At 44.8% G+C, this 16,718-nt stretch overlaps 1 protein-coding gene across 7 annotated transcripts in view; it reads right to left on the reverse strand.

Moving 5' to 3' along the window:
• LOC115765232 (MAGUK p55 subfamily member 5-A) overlaps positions 1 to 16,718 on the reverse strand; it is an 83,272-nt gene that overhangs the window by 1,444 nt on the left and 65,110 nt on the right. For 5 of the 7 annotated variants that reach the window (XM_030708686.1, XM_030708682.1, XM_030708687.1 and 2 more), the window contains 6 exons: positions 14,166 to 14,405; positions 3,534 to 3,786; positions 1,386 to 2,661; positions 1,123 to 1,319; positions 573 to 704; positions 311 to 492 (listed from right to left, as the gene is read on the reverse strand). In XM_030708686.1, the coding sequence (XP_030564546.1) occupies positions 311 to 492; positions 573 to 704; positions 1,123 to 1,319; positions 1,386 to 2,661; positions 3,534 to 3,786; positions 14,166 to 14,405 (2,280 nt within the window). Of the gene's footprint in view, positions 1 to 310; positions 493 to 572; positions 705 to 974; positions 1,017 to 1,122; positions 1,320 to 1,385; positions 2,662 to 3,533; positions 3,787 to 7,525; positions 8,016 to 14,165; positions 14,406 to 16,718 lie in introns of those variants that run through there. The other 2 variants (XM_030708683.1, XM_030708688.1) reach the window with 2 other exon arrangements.

Here is a 16,718-nt window from a genome sequence, read left to right on the forward strand (position 1 = left end):
TATCGGTACAAATGTGTTCTAGGATGAAAACGAGAATATCTTAGGAAAAAGATTCTTTAAAACAATCTGGCAAATGTTTGCGACACTCGATCAAAATCTTTGGATATATCGATTTTGGGGTATTTTCTCTTACGCAGATCCACACGAGTATACATTGTATATCGAAATTAGCAAGACGCACATTTTGTAAAGCGAATGCATAAAGATTGTTTGATCAGACAACAATGGTCAAACGGCGTTAACGATAAGGATAAAGACTATAATGATAACGATAACGATAACGATAACTATGACGATTTCGATAACGTACCTTAAACGGTTCGCCATTGCGCAGCTTCTTCTGCCGCAGCTTATCGAGGCTTGGCGGCGCCACCAGCACCACATAGGGCTTAAGGTCGGAGGCGCGTAACAGTTTCAAGCTCTGCGGATGCAGGTTCAGCACACAAATCTTGCCACTGGCAACGACTGTGCGAATGGCCTCAAGTGAGGTTCCTGCAAAGAAACATATGGGAAAACAATCAGTCAATCAATCGTCCCAGAATGGCTGCCTCTTTGGGGCGTGGCAAACTTACCGTAGTATGCTTTCTCATACTCGCCGTGCTCGACAAAGCGACGTGCCAGAATATCCGCCTCGAAGGCCTGGCGCGTTATGAAGTGATAGTCCACGCCGGGCACCTCACCCTCGCGCCTGGCCCGTGATGTATCTGCATAATTGAAAGAGAGGAGAAGCAAAGGAGCAATGGATGAGTTGATGCATCTATTGGATCACAGTAGGATTAGGGGGAGGGGGCAGTGAAAGAAGCCAGCACTGAGAAAAGACGCATCATAAGCATTGGATATTTATTGAATTGATCTCTTCCCAACTGGGAATCATCAGTTCTCGCAGGATTGTTGCTTTACATGCAGCTAATGGACTTTACTCAGTGTAAGGGTAATGCTAGCAATGCGCTGGGAATCAGTTGCGACTGCTTTACCCTTGGCTGCTGGTTTGAGCTTCTCCTCAAGCAAGTAGAAAACTGCGAGAGAGAGAAAGTAAGATAGACAGACAGAGAGAGAGAGAGACAGAGAGAGAGAGAGCGAGCAAACAAGAACAGGGGCAGAGTGTCACGGAACTCTACTTACGTGGCACTGCCGCCGAGAAACGCTCGGAGTCGGCCATCAAGCGCTGGCGCAGCTCATGTCGGCCAATGTTGGGCGGGCCGATGAGTACAATAGGGCGCTTGTGGGTGGCGCGGGGATAGTAGAGCGCCACCTCCTCGTAGGTGAGTATCTCCTCGGGATCCGTTTCGTCTGGCGCCGTTGTCGCGTACAGCGGATAACTGCAAAAGGATTCGAATATAATCTCGGCTGACTGAAGGTTCGGCTGCCCTGCCATCACAACTTACCCCGCTTCGGAGCTAGCCTTCTTCTTCTTCTTGCGACCCTTGCGGGCACAGAGGAGCGTAGCGCCCTTGCTGGTGGCACCCTCTTTGCCACGTGAGCGAGCCAGACCCGCCTCCTCGGCAATAGCTAGTTTCATGGTCTCGCGCTGATGCTGGAAGGACTGACTAGGAATGAGGCCGGCTAGCGTTTGATCCTCTTCGCCCTCACGATACGCCTGCCACCAGTTGGGGTCCTCGCGGGAGATCACATGCAGCACATCACCCTTTTGGAAGCTTATACCCAGCTCCCGGCACGGTATGTACAGATCATCCTCCGGATCGTAATCAAAGTGGGCACGCACGTGCAGCACGGCCGTATCCCGATGCGCCATGCCACCCACCACATGATGCATGCCCAGACCGCTGCAAAGGCCGCCGCCTGGCGGCGGACTGCCGGCAGGCACAATCAAAAACGTGAGGGTGCCCTGCATGGCACCCAGCAGGGCGCACACCTCGTTCACCGTTTTGCCGCGCAGCTCCTGGCCGTTCACTTCCAGAATCTCGTCGCCCTCATGTAGCAGTCCGGACTTCTCAGCGGCACCGCCACGCACAATGCGCCCGATGACCACGGCCTCGCCCTCGTTGCGAACGGTCGCTCCCAGCGGCTCCGTCGACTTTTCGATCTGTATGATCCGTATGTTGTCGTTCTGATCGTTCAGTGTGCCAAAGCATGCGCTCATGCCAGGCGGCGACTCGCCGCGCACCGCCACCGCCGCAGGCAGCGGCATTGCGCCACGCTGGGCCACCGATGAGGCTGGCACCACTGGCGGCAGCACCGCCATGCTTCTGCTGCTTGCCGACACCTTGGACGCCGGCACGGGACTACTGTGGCCGCTGAGCGTGGTGGTTGTGACCGTTGGCGTATGCGACGGCGTCGGCATTGTGCCCGTCGGCGAAGGTGTTGCATCCGTGTGGCTGGCGATGCGATCGTGCGCCAGCAGCAGGCCCTCCATCTCGTGGCTGGTCAACAGGTTTCCCAGCTCAATGGCCGCCGCTGTGTTCGACTGCGTCAGCAGCTCCACGATCTCCTTCTGCAGGCCCAGCGCGCTAACGTGCAGCGGGCCCGCCACCCGCGGTCGCCTGCGCTGCAGCACGGCGCTCCTGGCGGCAAGCACATGCGCCACACTGGCGCTGGCCAGGACGTTGTGTGCTGCCGAGACACGGCCCGCTAGCGTGCTTAGCCCGCTCTTCGCCAATTGGCCCTGGAGACGTGTTAACGCCGCGATCAGCTCACCGTAGCCTGTAAGAAATATTTGCAATTAGCTGCATGCAAATCCTTAGTTGGACCCTTGAGCTGGAAGTGGCTGCGATCTTAGTGTCAATGTAATATTTCAATGGATTGAGGCTTTCTTGGGAATGGTGTGAGCACCTGGTCAGAGAGTTTGTTCTCCCAGCTCCGATCAGGGCTTCTTTACCTGGGAGGTGGGTGCAACTCTTCCCACTAAGCCCTCCAAGCACAATAGACTGTCTCGCTAGCAGAGTCGTTCTCTCTCTTTGGTAAGACATTTTCACATTAATTTGCATTATTATTATGGACTAAGGACCTACTGGTGTCTATCTGGTCTATCTGTCAAGTGGATAGCAACAAAAAGGGGTTGGCCTAAGCTACTTAACGCAAATCAACAGGAACTCCATAAGAGCCATCCTAAATCCTGATATTATAATTGGGTAGGTGCTCAAAAAGTGAAAAACTATTCTATATTTATAATCTACTTGTTCCCTAATCGATCAACATTTCATTTCGCTAACAAAATATGAATTACTCCTTCGGAGCTGGGTTCATGTGTGTGGAAAATTAGGTTCTCCAATCTAATTATGATTTCTTTTCGTTGGCTATTTACTTTTGTTAAAATTTAGCGGCGAGTTTAACTATCTGCTTGGCACTTTCGAATAAAATAGAATTGCATTCTTGCCAGTCACTTGGAATCCTAAGATACAATATCTTCCGTTCGTTCAGGCTCGAATCTTTTGAATGTGGCTAAACTTTCCATTGACAGTCGGATAACCCTTGACAACTGCATGTCAACTGCATGTCAACTTGACTTGAAATCTGGTTGTATTATTATGTTGTATTATCTCTGGCCCCAATTTGTGCTCTGTCCTCGCACTTACCATCAATGTGCTCCGTTGGCGTGACATCCTCATCCGGCAGATAGGCCTCGTTTTCCACGCCGGCAATTGTTGCTGCCGTGGGTGTTGCTGTTGTTGCTTGCTGTTGCTGTGCCAGCGCCTTGCTAGCTGTGGGCGTGGCAGTAGCCGTGTCCTGGAGCGCCTTGAGTTTGCGTGAGCCGCGCAAACTGTTGCGCAGAAACTCATTCTGCTGGGCGATGCGCTCCTCCTCCTCGCGTCGACGTCGCAGTTGCTCCTGCAATTGCAAAAAGACCGAGACAGGGAGAGAGAGAGCGAGAGAGAGAGAGAGAGAGAGCGGTTAGTTGCGGAAGGTGTAAATTTGAGGCTTCAGTGCGCGTACTTAATCCGCGTCCGCGTCCATTCTGCTAATTGAATTAGCAGGCTGACAAAGAGAGCTAACAGAGCTGCCACGAATAAATGCATACCCTGCACTCGGAGGCATTCTATGGAAGTATTCAATTATGTGGTATATGCATTGCAAGCCGGCAATCTGCCACAAGCCAATGCCTTTCCTAGAAGAAAGCTTATGAGAGAGCTACGCGTGGCATGCAACAAATCCCTGAAGCGGGGCATGCAACAAGCACAATGGCGAAAAACTGCTTTGACCAGCAAGCTAATGATGGGCGGGGGGAAGGCTTAGTGAAACCTCGCAAGTGCTTGGCTCGGGTCGGATTGGGTCAGTGGGTTGACTAACACTTGCCAAACTGTGCCTACCTACCTAATTCGCACCATAGTGGCAACAAGGCCTAACACCCACAACTAATGACCACCGACCGCGCAATACTCTACGCACAGCTATAATCAGTTGAACTGAGTCTTCTTCAGTGTTGATGGGTAGACTTTTACTCTGTTACCGCAAGCCAATGTCTCTCAAACGGTGACTGAACATTGCACCAACCCAATATACTCTCTTGCATCTAGCGAACAGAGAATATAAATCGATATATATGTATATACGTATGCAAATGAGGTCTGGGAAGTACCACCTGCATTTGTGGAAGTAAGATCTGACTCAAATTCGCAATATCCACTCTGCTTGGATGGAAAATGATGTTGATGTATACTCCATGGAGCTAAGTCGATCCTCCGAAAATGAATTTCAAATATGTATCTGCAATGTCAAATTTAATTTGAGGCGTGGGATGTAAGCTTTTATAGGGTAGATTTAAATTTTTTAAGAAGGAAAATAGTGCAAAGGAGTGAAACCTAGAACTTAAAGTGCCAAATTTAGGACAAGGCCGGGAAATACACAATAGTATGTATATGCATGTTTCATATACATATTTAACTAAAAAATGTTCAATGCTTAGAAAGAGAAATTTCATATTCTATAGTTTACATACATATGTATGTATTTACATATGTACATACATATATAGGAAAGTCTGGTCATAAACACAAAATATGTTGTACTGTGGCACAGTGGAACGCTTACTTAAGCATATGTATGTACATATGTATGTATGTATGTATGTATGTATGTATTTTTGGCTTTCCACCTTTTAAGCCCGCACTTATTCCATTATTATGCATGTGCATACTAGCTTTACATATGCAAATGAAGAAGACAAATCCCAATAACGATAAATCGCTTGGTATTCTTATAAGTAAGTACTATCAGAAGAACTGTACGATATAGATATGTATGTACATACATATGTACATATGTATGAATAAGATAAGTTATTTCAAGCAGCGGCGTGTCAAAGTTACGTTTTGGGTTCCGCTCTAAACTTGACCAAGAAAGATAACAAAGCTGGCCAAGCACAGCTGGGACCTTGTCGCCGCTTTTCCCACACATTTATTCTCGGGGGTGTTCGTTCGGTGAAACAAAAAGTAAAAAACAAAAATGAAAAAGAAAAAGAAAAACTTAATTGAATAACAACAGAAAGGCGCTGCAAATACAAAATACAACAAAAAAAATAAGAAAAACGAAAAACGAAAACAAAAGCCACGCAAAACAAGTAAGAAGTTGCAGTCGGGTATAACCGACGGCGTGATACTCAAGACAGTTGAAGAACAGCTGAAGAGCCAGCGATTGTTATCGATATACAGGGTATCGGTCTTTAAAGGAGCTCTTCAAAAGACTGCAGACGATATAGACTTTCGCCAACACTTAATCTGCCAATAGACGGACGGACAGGACATGCCACAAGCCCAGCATACTCTTTTTTGCATTGTGAACAGAGACAAGAGAAGAAACTTTGCTGAACTTGCATAATGTGAATGCAGACGCGAACGAACGAAAAAGAATAAAAGAGACCAGAAAGAAGTGACAAAATAAGCAAAAATATTCAGACAGCATATGTTGACGAACAGCTGGTCGGTCGAAGCAGAGTGAGGGGGGGGGGGGGGGGGGGTGCTGGGGAATTCAGTCTGCTCGTAGCGTGAGTAAAAAACTATGCGAATCAAATGAAACTGGAAAGGCGACAACAACAACAAGAACAACAACAACAAGAGCTACACGAAATAGCGATGCGTTTAGCATAGAAGCAGGAACTCGAATGGCAGCAGATAAATACATATGTACATATATAGACAACAATTTGCAGAAGAAGAACAAACAACTATAATTGACATTGGCAAGCTAGAACTCGACCACCACATGCACACATGCACACATGCACACATGCACACATGCACACATGCACACATGCACACATGCACACATGCACACATGCACACACATATGTATGTATGTATCTATTTCGCTTCATTTGTATTCAATTTAAACTGAAACTGGCTTTGGGTTTATTTAGTTGATTCCACTTTTGATCTGTCGCAATACGCTTCGATCAGACTTAAATCCTACTAAACTTGCGACTCATCAATCAACAACAATAACAACAACAACAGCATTTGTAGAACAACAACTTTACGTTTCATTCTACTTGCTTCTACTTCTGGTTGTTGTTGTTGTTGCTGCTGCTGCGGACCATGACATCATCGTCACATCAACATCATGAAGCAACCTGCGCGTCGTCGGCCACAAAATAAATATTGCAAAAGCGCGTTAAACAAAAATTAAAAATTTATTAACATGCCTACTTTTGTTTTGCTTTTGTATTTATTGTTACTCTTGCTGAGCCAAACGGCCGTCTCGACTTTGTCGCAGTCTTTGCGACACGGCCCTTCGCGTTTGAAACAAACAGAATTGAAACATCGGAAAACAGTTTGGTATTTAAAGTTGTTTCGTCCGGTTCTTTCCAGTTTCAGACAAAATGGAAAACCTTATGTCCAAGCAATTGTCTATTAATTTGCTTAAGTCGCGTGGAATTGGAACAATTAAGGAACCGAAGAGTCAACATTTTCGGTTTGGTTTAGAAATCAAGCCCGCAATAAGATAAAACAAATTGAAAAAAATTCATAAAAAATATGTACAATACTGAAAAGAGTATAAAATGAAACCACAAATAAATCAAAGCAAGTAAACGAGATTTTGTCTTTACTAGATATAAAGTTGATAAAAAGACTTTGCAATTGATATTTAAAAGACAACTTTACTCTAGATGGACCAAACCCATTGAAAATGCTGCAAAGTAGCAAATTTATTTGGCTGTATGATAACGAGCACTTCCAATCCAATTAACCATATAAGAAGAACCTAATCAGTTAGATGCCGATCGATGCAACGGGCAGAGTATCAAAGTGTCGGCGTGCGCTGGCCAAAGAATTCGTTAGCTATCGCTGGGAAAGCTGTTGTTGTTATTGCTGTGGCTCTTACTGTCGTCGACCAACTGCGGCAGCCAGTTAGCCTAGTTTTCTGTTAACTGGTTGCCGTTTGCAGTTAGCATATTTGTAGGTGTGTAGATAAAGCCAGTTGGCGATAACAGCTGAAGGTTGCTGCCATTTAAAGGGAAAACCAACAGCAGCAGCAATAGCCCGAGTCGGTGCTGTGAAATATTTTTTTGGCTGCAATTTCTGCTGTTGCAGTTGCAATTTCTGCTGCTGCTGCTGCTGCCTGCCACACTTGCCTGTTGTTGTCGCAAACGCATCGAAGAGCGCTGAATTTGTGTGCCCCGACGCAAGGCGGAGGCGCTGCGGTACGGCGTGTTGCTGGCGGATGATCCCTGATGTTGTTGTGGTTGTTCGAATGTCCCTGTTGTGTTCGCATTGCCGTTCATATCACAATATTTGTTAATGTTGTTGTTGTTGTTGTTGTTGTTGCTGTTCAAATTGAAGCATTGCTTGTCGTTTTCCTTTTCAAACAGCATTTGCTGCTGCTGTTCTTTGCTGTTGCTGTTGTTGTTGTTGTTGTTGTTGCATAGCACATTCAACCTGGAAGGCGTTGTTGCTGCTGCTCCTGTTGCCTCAGCTGCCACACGCTGTTGCTGTTGCTGTTGCTGTTCGCCACCAACATCGTTGTCCATTCTTATGTGCAATGTCGACAAGACCATGTTATGGGATTTGATTGTGGTCGATAATATTTGTTTTATTTATTTATTTTTTTTTTTTTATTCGATTGTCAATTGAAGTTGAACTTTGTTTATTGTTGTTGTTGTGGCTGCATCGCTATGCTGAATTTTATTTTATACATTTTTACACTGTTTCGATCGCTGGGCACGCCCCAGCCCACACACAGCCCTCCCCGCGCTTTGTCGAGAGCAACTATGCAAATGGCCACGCCCCTCATTGACAGCTGCAGTGCATAAATTTGAATATAAACAAACTTTGGCTCCGCTTGGCTCCGTTTGGCTCCTATGCGTTTGTTTAGCACGAAAATGCAGCTTAATGCGCATTTAAATTCAGCTTTTGCTGCTGCTGCTGCTGCTGCTGTTGCAATGAAACTATGGCGAACGGTTTTTTCTTCTTTCTTTATGACACTGCGAATCGCAAGTCGAAATAAAAAAGCGAAAGCTGCTGCGAGCTGCGAGCAGCAACAACAATAATGGCAATAGTTCTGCATTCTGTGGTCCGGCCAACACACAGACACACACTTACACACACACACACGCACACGCAACAGCAGCCATCCCGGCAGCAGCAAGCGGCAACAATTTCATAGACTTTCCATTCAACAAGCACTCGCAACGCTCGTGCGATTTACAACTAGTACAAAAAGTTTTTACTTTTATGCATTAATTTATTTATTTACATATTTTTGTTTTGTTTTCATTCAATTGCTGTTGCTGTTGCTGCCGTTGCTGCCCTTTACGTGCGTCGCGTTGCAAATGAGACGCTGACGTCGCCGGCGCTGCTGTTGCTGCATTTTTATGTCGACGTTCACAAAATAAAACAAAAAAAAAAACAAAACACAAAAAACAAAAAAAAAAACGACGCAAACAAAATTGAAACCAAAATAAAATATGACAAAAAAAAACCGTTTACGTTTTACTGTTTACTTTGATAATTAATATTTTTTCTCTCCACACTCTTTCAATGCATATTGCGCGTTGTGAGTCAGCGACAAAGGCAAAAACGACGCATTCTTTACGCAGTGTCTTCCGTCTGCTGTATGGAGTACAGAATTAACTATTCATAGAAGCAGCTGGCCACACTGGCGCACAGTGTTGCCGTGTCCGTGTCCTCTTGGCTGTAGTAGGCCTTGCCGTACAGTGTGCGCGTTGGCGTGCAGTGTTGCCGTGTTCCTTTAAATGTTGCTGCTGCTCGTTCAGACAACACTTGTTGTTGCTGCAGTTGTTTCAATTGTCGAGTTAGCTTATTTAGAGGCAGCTGCTGCTGCTGCATGTAGGCCGTACGCCCATTGCCCATAAATCCATAAATGGCATTGTAAATGTTGTTTTTACGTTTTTTGTAATATTAATTCCACTGTTTGTTTCTTTTATTTATTTTTTTTTTTTATTTATTTTTGCGACGTGCTTTCAGCACAGTTGCTGCCTGCCTGCTGGCCGCGCCTTATTTGCCTAAATTGCCAGCACGGTAGCGGACTTTAACACTGCAGTGGCTCTCAAACTGCGCTGCACACAATCCTCGCAAGCGCAGCGTTGGCTGTGGCTGGAGGGAGTGGGGGCGTACCACACGACAAATATTATTTAAGGCCCACACACACACACACACACACACACGCACAACAACAAAAAATCAACTAATTACATAAAAACAACTTATTTATTATATGACCGTAATTATATGCAACTATATATCCAATATACTCGTAGTTCATAGATCTTATCACCCCCTAACACACACACACACACGCACACACACACGCAAACGCGCGCTTACATACACTCGTCTATACACACGCACGTTTGCCCGAAGAGCAGAAGCTGAAAATGCGGCCGATCGCAGAACGCGTAGAAAAACAACTAAAAATGCCAACTGAAAAATCATAACAAATGAGCGGTAAAGCGGCCCCAGCCCCCCTAATACCCCTTCGCAACCGCTGCACCGACCCCTCCCTCTGGCCAAGCAGTGCGCGGTGAGCGCATGAGTAATTGTAAAGTGAGCGAAGGTCTACGTCTGCGTGTGTGTGTGTGTGTGTGTGTGTGTGTGAGAGTTTCGAGTGGGATTTTAAGTCGGTGTGCTCGCGTCTGCATGTGTGTGCATGTGCGTGTGTGAGTGTGAGCCAAGTTTGCAGCCGTTGCTGTCGTTGTTGTTGTCGTTGTCGTTGTCGTCGCTGGCCCAACACAAGCACAAGGCAGCAGCAACAACAAGAGAGCTCGCAATGTGTGAAACAAAATGCGATGATTTTTGCTGTTTATGTGTGCGTGTGTGTGAGTGTGTTAATACGTTAATGCTCCTACCACAAACACACACCATACACACACACGCTGTCATCGTTGCCAACAGTCGTATAAATAAAAAGCAAAAAAAAAAATAAATATAAATAAATTGTTTAACTAATTTGCGTACTTGGGGCGAAAATGCCGCAAAGCACAAGCCAAATCAAAGTAAAAAAAAAAACAACAACAACAACAACAACGGTTGAAAACAACAACCCCAAAGCAGCAGTAAGCAAATGGTTTACATTTTACAGTTAACAATGGGTCAATACGCACTGTCACAAATATACCCTAGAATTAACGAGAAGCCCCATTGCTCGATTGGTATTCACTTCCGTTTGCCAGGTAAAACCAAAAAACGTTTGCATCCGGCTAGTGTGTGTCTGGTGGGGAGTGCGTGGCTAAGGAATACCCTGTACAGAAACCCCAACATCTCTCGTAATCAACAGGGCATAAGGGCAACGTGCAACTGTAGACAGCAGAAGAAGTCTTCGAAGCAAAACTGGGTATCTTCCAGTCGTGCACTCTCGCATTAGCTAATTGTAAATGTTTCTTTCAGCCGGACACTCCTGCTGATCTTCGGTGCGCTACTCTCGACTCTATCTACTGGAGGACTGGTATTCACCTCTCTGGACATCAGCTCACCTGCTGATTACCTGTTTGTAAAGTTGAAATTTTAGTTTAGACAAGGCAGTTATTATTAGTATGCCAAGCGATAAAAGTTCCAGGGAATACTGGACCGAGACGCGTTCAAATTGTATTCAAAGTTTTTGAGCTTAAGAAGTTTCATCATGAACTGCAGCAAATTGAAGCCGATTCTGGCGACATTGGGCGGCTACGGATCCCTATTGATCGTAGTCGTTGCTGCCATACTTGGCAAGCTTTGGAAGTTGCTTAGCAAGATATACATATTTTTAATTCTATTCTCAATCACCTTGGGTATTTTGATGTACATTGTTCAACAACACCTCAAGAAGTATCCCCGGAGCCCCGAGATAGTCCGTGAGCTATACACAAACAACGTCGTGATGGCCCTGATGCTGACCCTCTTGTACTATTACTTCTATGAGGGTTATATGCTGATCTATTCTCAGAATCCAGTTGAGCATATTGCCAGACGTCGTTCGCTTTTCTTGTTCTTTTTGTAATCCCCAAAGGAACTGCACTGAAAGTGCTCCCGGCGTGCTTTCTTTTGGCTTATTACCAGTTCCAATTAGTTAAATAAATCAATTAAAAAGTTGCGCAATATGCACTAGAAGAATCTACTATACTATGCACCCTTCCAAGGAGTTTGGTTTAGTACAAAACCAAATGGTTATGATTAAAAGCGATTACTTCATTTCATTCAAGCTTATTTGTTCCAATACGAGTTGTTGATTGAGATAAATAGTCTTAGATTACGACTGGAAAGTGGTCTTGTGGGATCAGCTCAAAGCTGTCAAAATAGTTCATTTCGACCATAAATCAGACTCTCTCTCCCTCCCTCTCTCTCTCTCTCTCTCTCTCTCTCTCTCTCTCTCTCTCTCTCTCTCTCTCTATTCCAGTACAGTTTGACTGTTCGCTTGAGTGACTCTTCAAATGTTTGTTTAGCTTTTTAATTAATTGCACATTAGGCGCCTTTGCTTCCCCGAATACTTGAAGCTGTTGTTTAGCAAGTGGATTGTGGGCCCCCTCTTGTTTCCAACCACAACTCCCCCTCCCACACACACACACACACACACACACACACACACAAACACACGCACACACGCACAGGCACACGCACACAAATCGCTTTTGGCTTGATAGTATAATTATTTCTTGCAAATTTGCTCCGCTCAGCGACACATGCGCAATGTCTCACCCCTCATCTTTGCGGCACACATTGCCCCTGCCCCGCTGATTGGGGCCAAAGAAACGCCAACACAATTGAATACTTATTATTTTAGTGGTCTCTGCACATCCTTCCCGTTCCCTTCCGCATTTAATTCAAAGTGCGGCACCCAGAAAAAGTTGTTGAATTGTTAACTTTTATTGACGGTTCCCAGTTCCCGCTTGCCTCCCCCCCTTGCACCTTTGAGGCCTTTTAAGTGACCAGGCCTCTCTTGCAGTTGCATTGTCTTTGGCCGGTTAAATTTGTAATAGTTTTCCTAGCCAGTTTAGAAGTCTTTCACGATATGCGGTTTGAAAAGCACTGGGCCGATTGGTCAATGCCCAGCCGGAGAACCGCAATAAAATCAGCAGCAGAAGCAAAACCTGAAAGCGAGCGCCGAACCGGAAGCGTTGCCATAGCTGCCGTCAACGGCATTGTCGTCCATTGTCGTAGTCCAAACAAAGGTGCTATCAGAATGCGAAGGGGAAGTGCTGTGCGGGGGGCGGCAAGGGAAGGTCTGGCCGCTTGAGCGGGTGACAAACCAAAAGGTAGACGGAGCTGCAATGTGCGCGGCGCGGCGCGGTGCGGTGCGACATGCGGAACTGCTGCCACTTGCTGTGCATGTCAATGACGCCATGCACTCAACTGTGACGATGTTCAATTTCTGAATTGCAGGTTATGTGCATAGTTTGACAGCAACTGTAGCGAACAGACACAGACACAGACACAGACAATGTGTGTGTGTGTGTGTGTGTGCACAAAGAATCTTCACATTTTTGGTTTGTTTAGCTTGTAAAGAAGTGTGAATGGAGATATTTCAGAAATACCCAATGCATAAATCGTTAATAGTCAGTTACATTAAATTGTGGGCTTAAGCGAGTTCCCCATCTTTAGATACATATTTCAGTTTTATACACATTGAAAATGAACAAAAAAGAAATACCAAAACACAGTTCTATACCTTGTGGGCAAAATGGGGGACATGTACAAACTATGCGAGCACCTTGCAAACCTAAAATAAATCTAAATCTTTAAGAATCTCCGATATATATTTAAATAAACTTGTTTCAAAATTGATATTTATCTATACAATGAAAGCGCCTCGATGCTAGCGTACTGGCTTTTCTTCAATAACCTAATATATATATATTTCCAGCTTGAAGTCTCGAGCTTTTATAATTTGGTCAAAACTAATATGCCAGTTTTATACCCTGAACCCATTAAAAATGGGTTATAGGGTGTATTGTATTTGTGCGAAATCCAAATGTATGTAACAGGCAGAAGGAAGCTTCTCCGACCCCATAAAGTATATATATTCTTGATCAGCATCAATAGCCGAGTCGATCTAGCCATGTCCGTCCGTCCGTCCGTCCGTCCGTATGTATGAACGCAAGGATCTCAGAACCTATAAGAGCTAGAGAAATTTTAGATGTAGGTGCTCCTAGTGCCTGCGCAGATCGAGTTTGTTTCCGATAATCGATAACTTACTCCGTTTCCAAGCAATCGATAAAAATCGATATCGATATACTGTTTTTTGGGCAATTTTAGTAAATAATAAGAGCTAGAGTCACCAAACTTGACATATAGCTTCTAAAATATAATATATATATGCAGTTGATGTTGGAAGAAGAGGGTTCAGGGTACCCCCTAGTCGGGAGCTCCCGACTAGAACCGCTTACTTGTTTTAAATTTATTTGGTGTTGGAATAAGGGGGTTCAGGGTATTCCCTAGTCGGGAGCTCCCGACTAAAACCTCTTACTTGTTATTTATTTTCAATGGGTATAGGCAATATTTGGATATCAGCTTTTCATACTGTTAATGAATATAAATTCCCAAATGTTTTGTTTGGAATCACATAAATTTTCGATATTTTCGGTTGGTCAAAGCTAAAATCGAGGTTTGACAGCTACGCATTGGGGTTTGAGAGTCACATGTTGTGACACACATATATTTTCCATAGCCTAACAGGCAGGCGCAAAGCGAAATTCAGCGGAACTGCGTGCGGCATGCACACATACATATGTACATATGCATGTATCTGTATATTTCTATGGTAACTGGGAAATGGTCACTCACCTGATATTTTCTTATGCTGTCCAGCTGCTCTAATGTCGGCGCCACAATTTGCGCTATTTGCTGTTGTTGTTGTTGTTGTTGCTGCTGCTGCTGTTGTTGCTGGGTGGCAGCACCGCTGCCATTGCCGGGCATGCGACGATCTGGCAACTGTGGCGCGGGGGCGCAGTTAATGAGTCGTCCATCCTTCTCAATACGCAGATGATCACGAGGCGGCGGCAAGGGCTTGGCGTTGCCATTAAGCTGCATTCGATTGTGTGTGTGTGTGTGTGTGTGTGGTAGAAAGTGTGAGAAAAGGAGAGCGAGAGAAGGAATAGAGCATATATTGAGAGAACGATTAGTTGAGATTTTAACAGTTTTTTTTTCAGTTCTTTCTGTATGACTATATATATGCATTAATGTATGTGTTGGTGTGCGCTTGTGTGTGTGTTTATGTGGCTGTGTGTGTGTGTGTGTTTCAGTTATGCACGTGTGTTGTTGCTGATGTTATTTTTGTTGCTGCTGTTGCCGCGGTTGTTGCTGCTGTCGTTGTTGCTGTTGGTGTTCTTATTCTTGTTGTTTATTATATTGCAATTTGCAGCGAGACTAACGCCCCTCCCCTCCCCTCCCCTCCCCTCCCCTCCCCACCCCACCCCACCCCTCCCCAACGCCCCCCCCGACACTCCAGCAAAATAGCCACCATTCAGTTAACAGCAAGCAACTGTGAAGCATGTGATGCGATTTTTAGGAATATGAATATAAACAATCTTTTACGTCTGCGCTTCTTTGTGTTATTCTTGTGATTTATAGAATATGTATAAACGAGTATTTGTTTATGTTCATGCAGTTGGCCTTTGATTCATACGATTCATTTGCATTGTCGAATCGTTTATTCTGTTGCGCCCATTGCCCCGCCCTCAACTATTTATCAGCCAACTAAGGGAGAGCCCCAACTAGCGAGAAGACCCTTGAGCAACCCCCTGGCAAAATTTATCGCCAACGATTTTTATATATATTACTCAAGGGTTTGTTTTGTTGTTGTTCTTGGTATATTGCAAAAATACACACACACACACACATACACACACACAGACACACAGACACACACACACGCACACAGACAAATTAAGCTACAAAGGTGGTTGGGTGGCTTATGGGCGTGGTCTTGGCAGAGCTTAGGATTATGTTGCTAACGAGGGCAGCGCAACATCGTGGCAACCGAGGGAATTAGGCCAGCGTCAGCTGAGACGCGACGTGGCAACAACTGCCAAGGGGTTGGGGTCACCCAGGAAGGAATTAAATCAAAAAGCCATAAAAGGGGAAAGGCAGACAGCAAGAGTGGGGGCGACTGGAATACCATCTGGATACCATAGCACTAGAGCATAGGGCAAGTGAGAAGCGGCCTATAATTAACAAATGCAACCGCTTTGCCCGAGCTGAAGACCGACAAACTGCAAGAAAAAGCAGAGGAAACCTACTTAGAGTCAGAACACCCTACACAATTTGAGCTTATGGCATTTTTCAAGCCATACGTAGCCTTTATTGTTTTCCTATTCTTTAACTTTGCCTGTTTTTTTCTATTTTGCAAGAAGGGAGTATTTGCAATTAATGTGACTTTCATTCCATTTTTGCAAGAACCAAGAAAAAATTGATTCAGACTATGGATGCAAACATTTGAATATATATATAAAGTTTGGACCAACTCTTTTGATAGAAATGCAATTACATCCTATTGATTATATGATCCTGGAATACTCTTTTAGGTTGATTTAAAGGGTAACAGCTGTGAATAGAGCATAGCGTATTCGGTTAAATGCGACTGCAATAATTTGGACTTAAATGAATAGTAGAAACTATAACTAGTTAAAAAGATTGATAGAAATTACGAAAAATGTAATAGTTAATTTAAGTTCTTGCCATGGTCCATGTATCTATAAATAATTAAACTGATTAACGGCAATTCTTTGTTTTCTGCATATGACAACGCTATGTGGAAATTGTGAATGGGTTAATGAAAAAATGTGCGGAAATTGCAGCGGTAAACGTAGCGAGTTGTCGCTGCTGCTGCCCGTTGCTGCTGTGTGTGTGGGAAATGCGCGCAGTTGGTGGCAGGCAGCGGAAATGCTGATGAAATGCAAATTGCTGTTGATTTATGTCGTAAAATGGCAGCGAATGACGCGAAAAAATAGGAGAGACCGAGCGACAGAGAGTGCGAGAGAGAGAGAGAGAGAGAGAGAGAGAGAGAGGGGAGAGAGAGAGAGAGGGTGAGCAGGGCTAATCGACTGTTCCACGGGGAAATTGAATGTCGGTCATGTGCGAGGTGTGCAAGGTGGTTATATTTTCTTGCCAGCAGCGCTGCGATTGACAAATTACGTGGTCAAACTTAAACTAGGACAGAGCACAGAGAAAGGGTTTTAAAAGAGAGAGAGAGACAGAGAGAGAGAGAGAGAGAGAGAGAGAGAGAGAGAGAGAGAGAGAGAGAGAGAGAGAGAGAGAGAGCGAGAACGAGTGGTCAAGCGGGCAGAGAGCGGTGCCATGGGGAAATTGAAAAACTAAGTATTACAAGGTACAAAGTTG

This window comes from Drosophila novamexicana, unplaced genomic scaffold (genome assembly GCF_003285875.2).
Source record: "Drosophila novamexicana strain 15010-1031.04,08,12 unplaced genomic scaffold, DnovRS2.1 tig00000960-arrow-arrow-pilon, whole genome shotgun sequence".
Taxonomy (NCBI): domain Eukaryota; kingdom Metazoa; phylum Arthropoda; class Insecta; order Diptera; family Drosophilidae; genus Drosophila; species Drosophila novamexicana.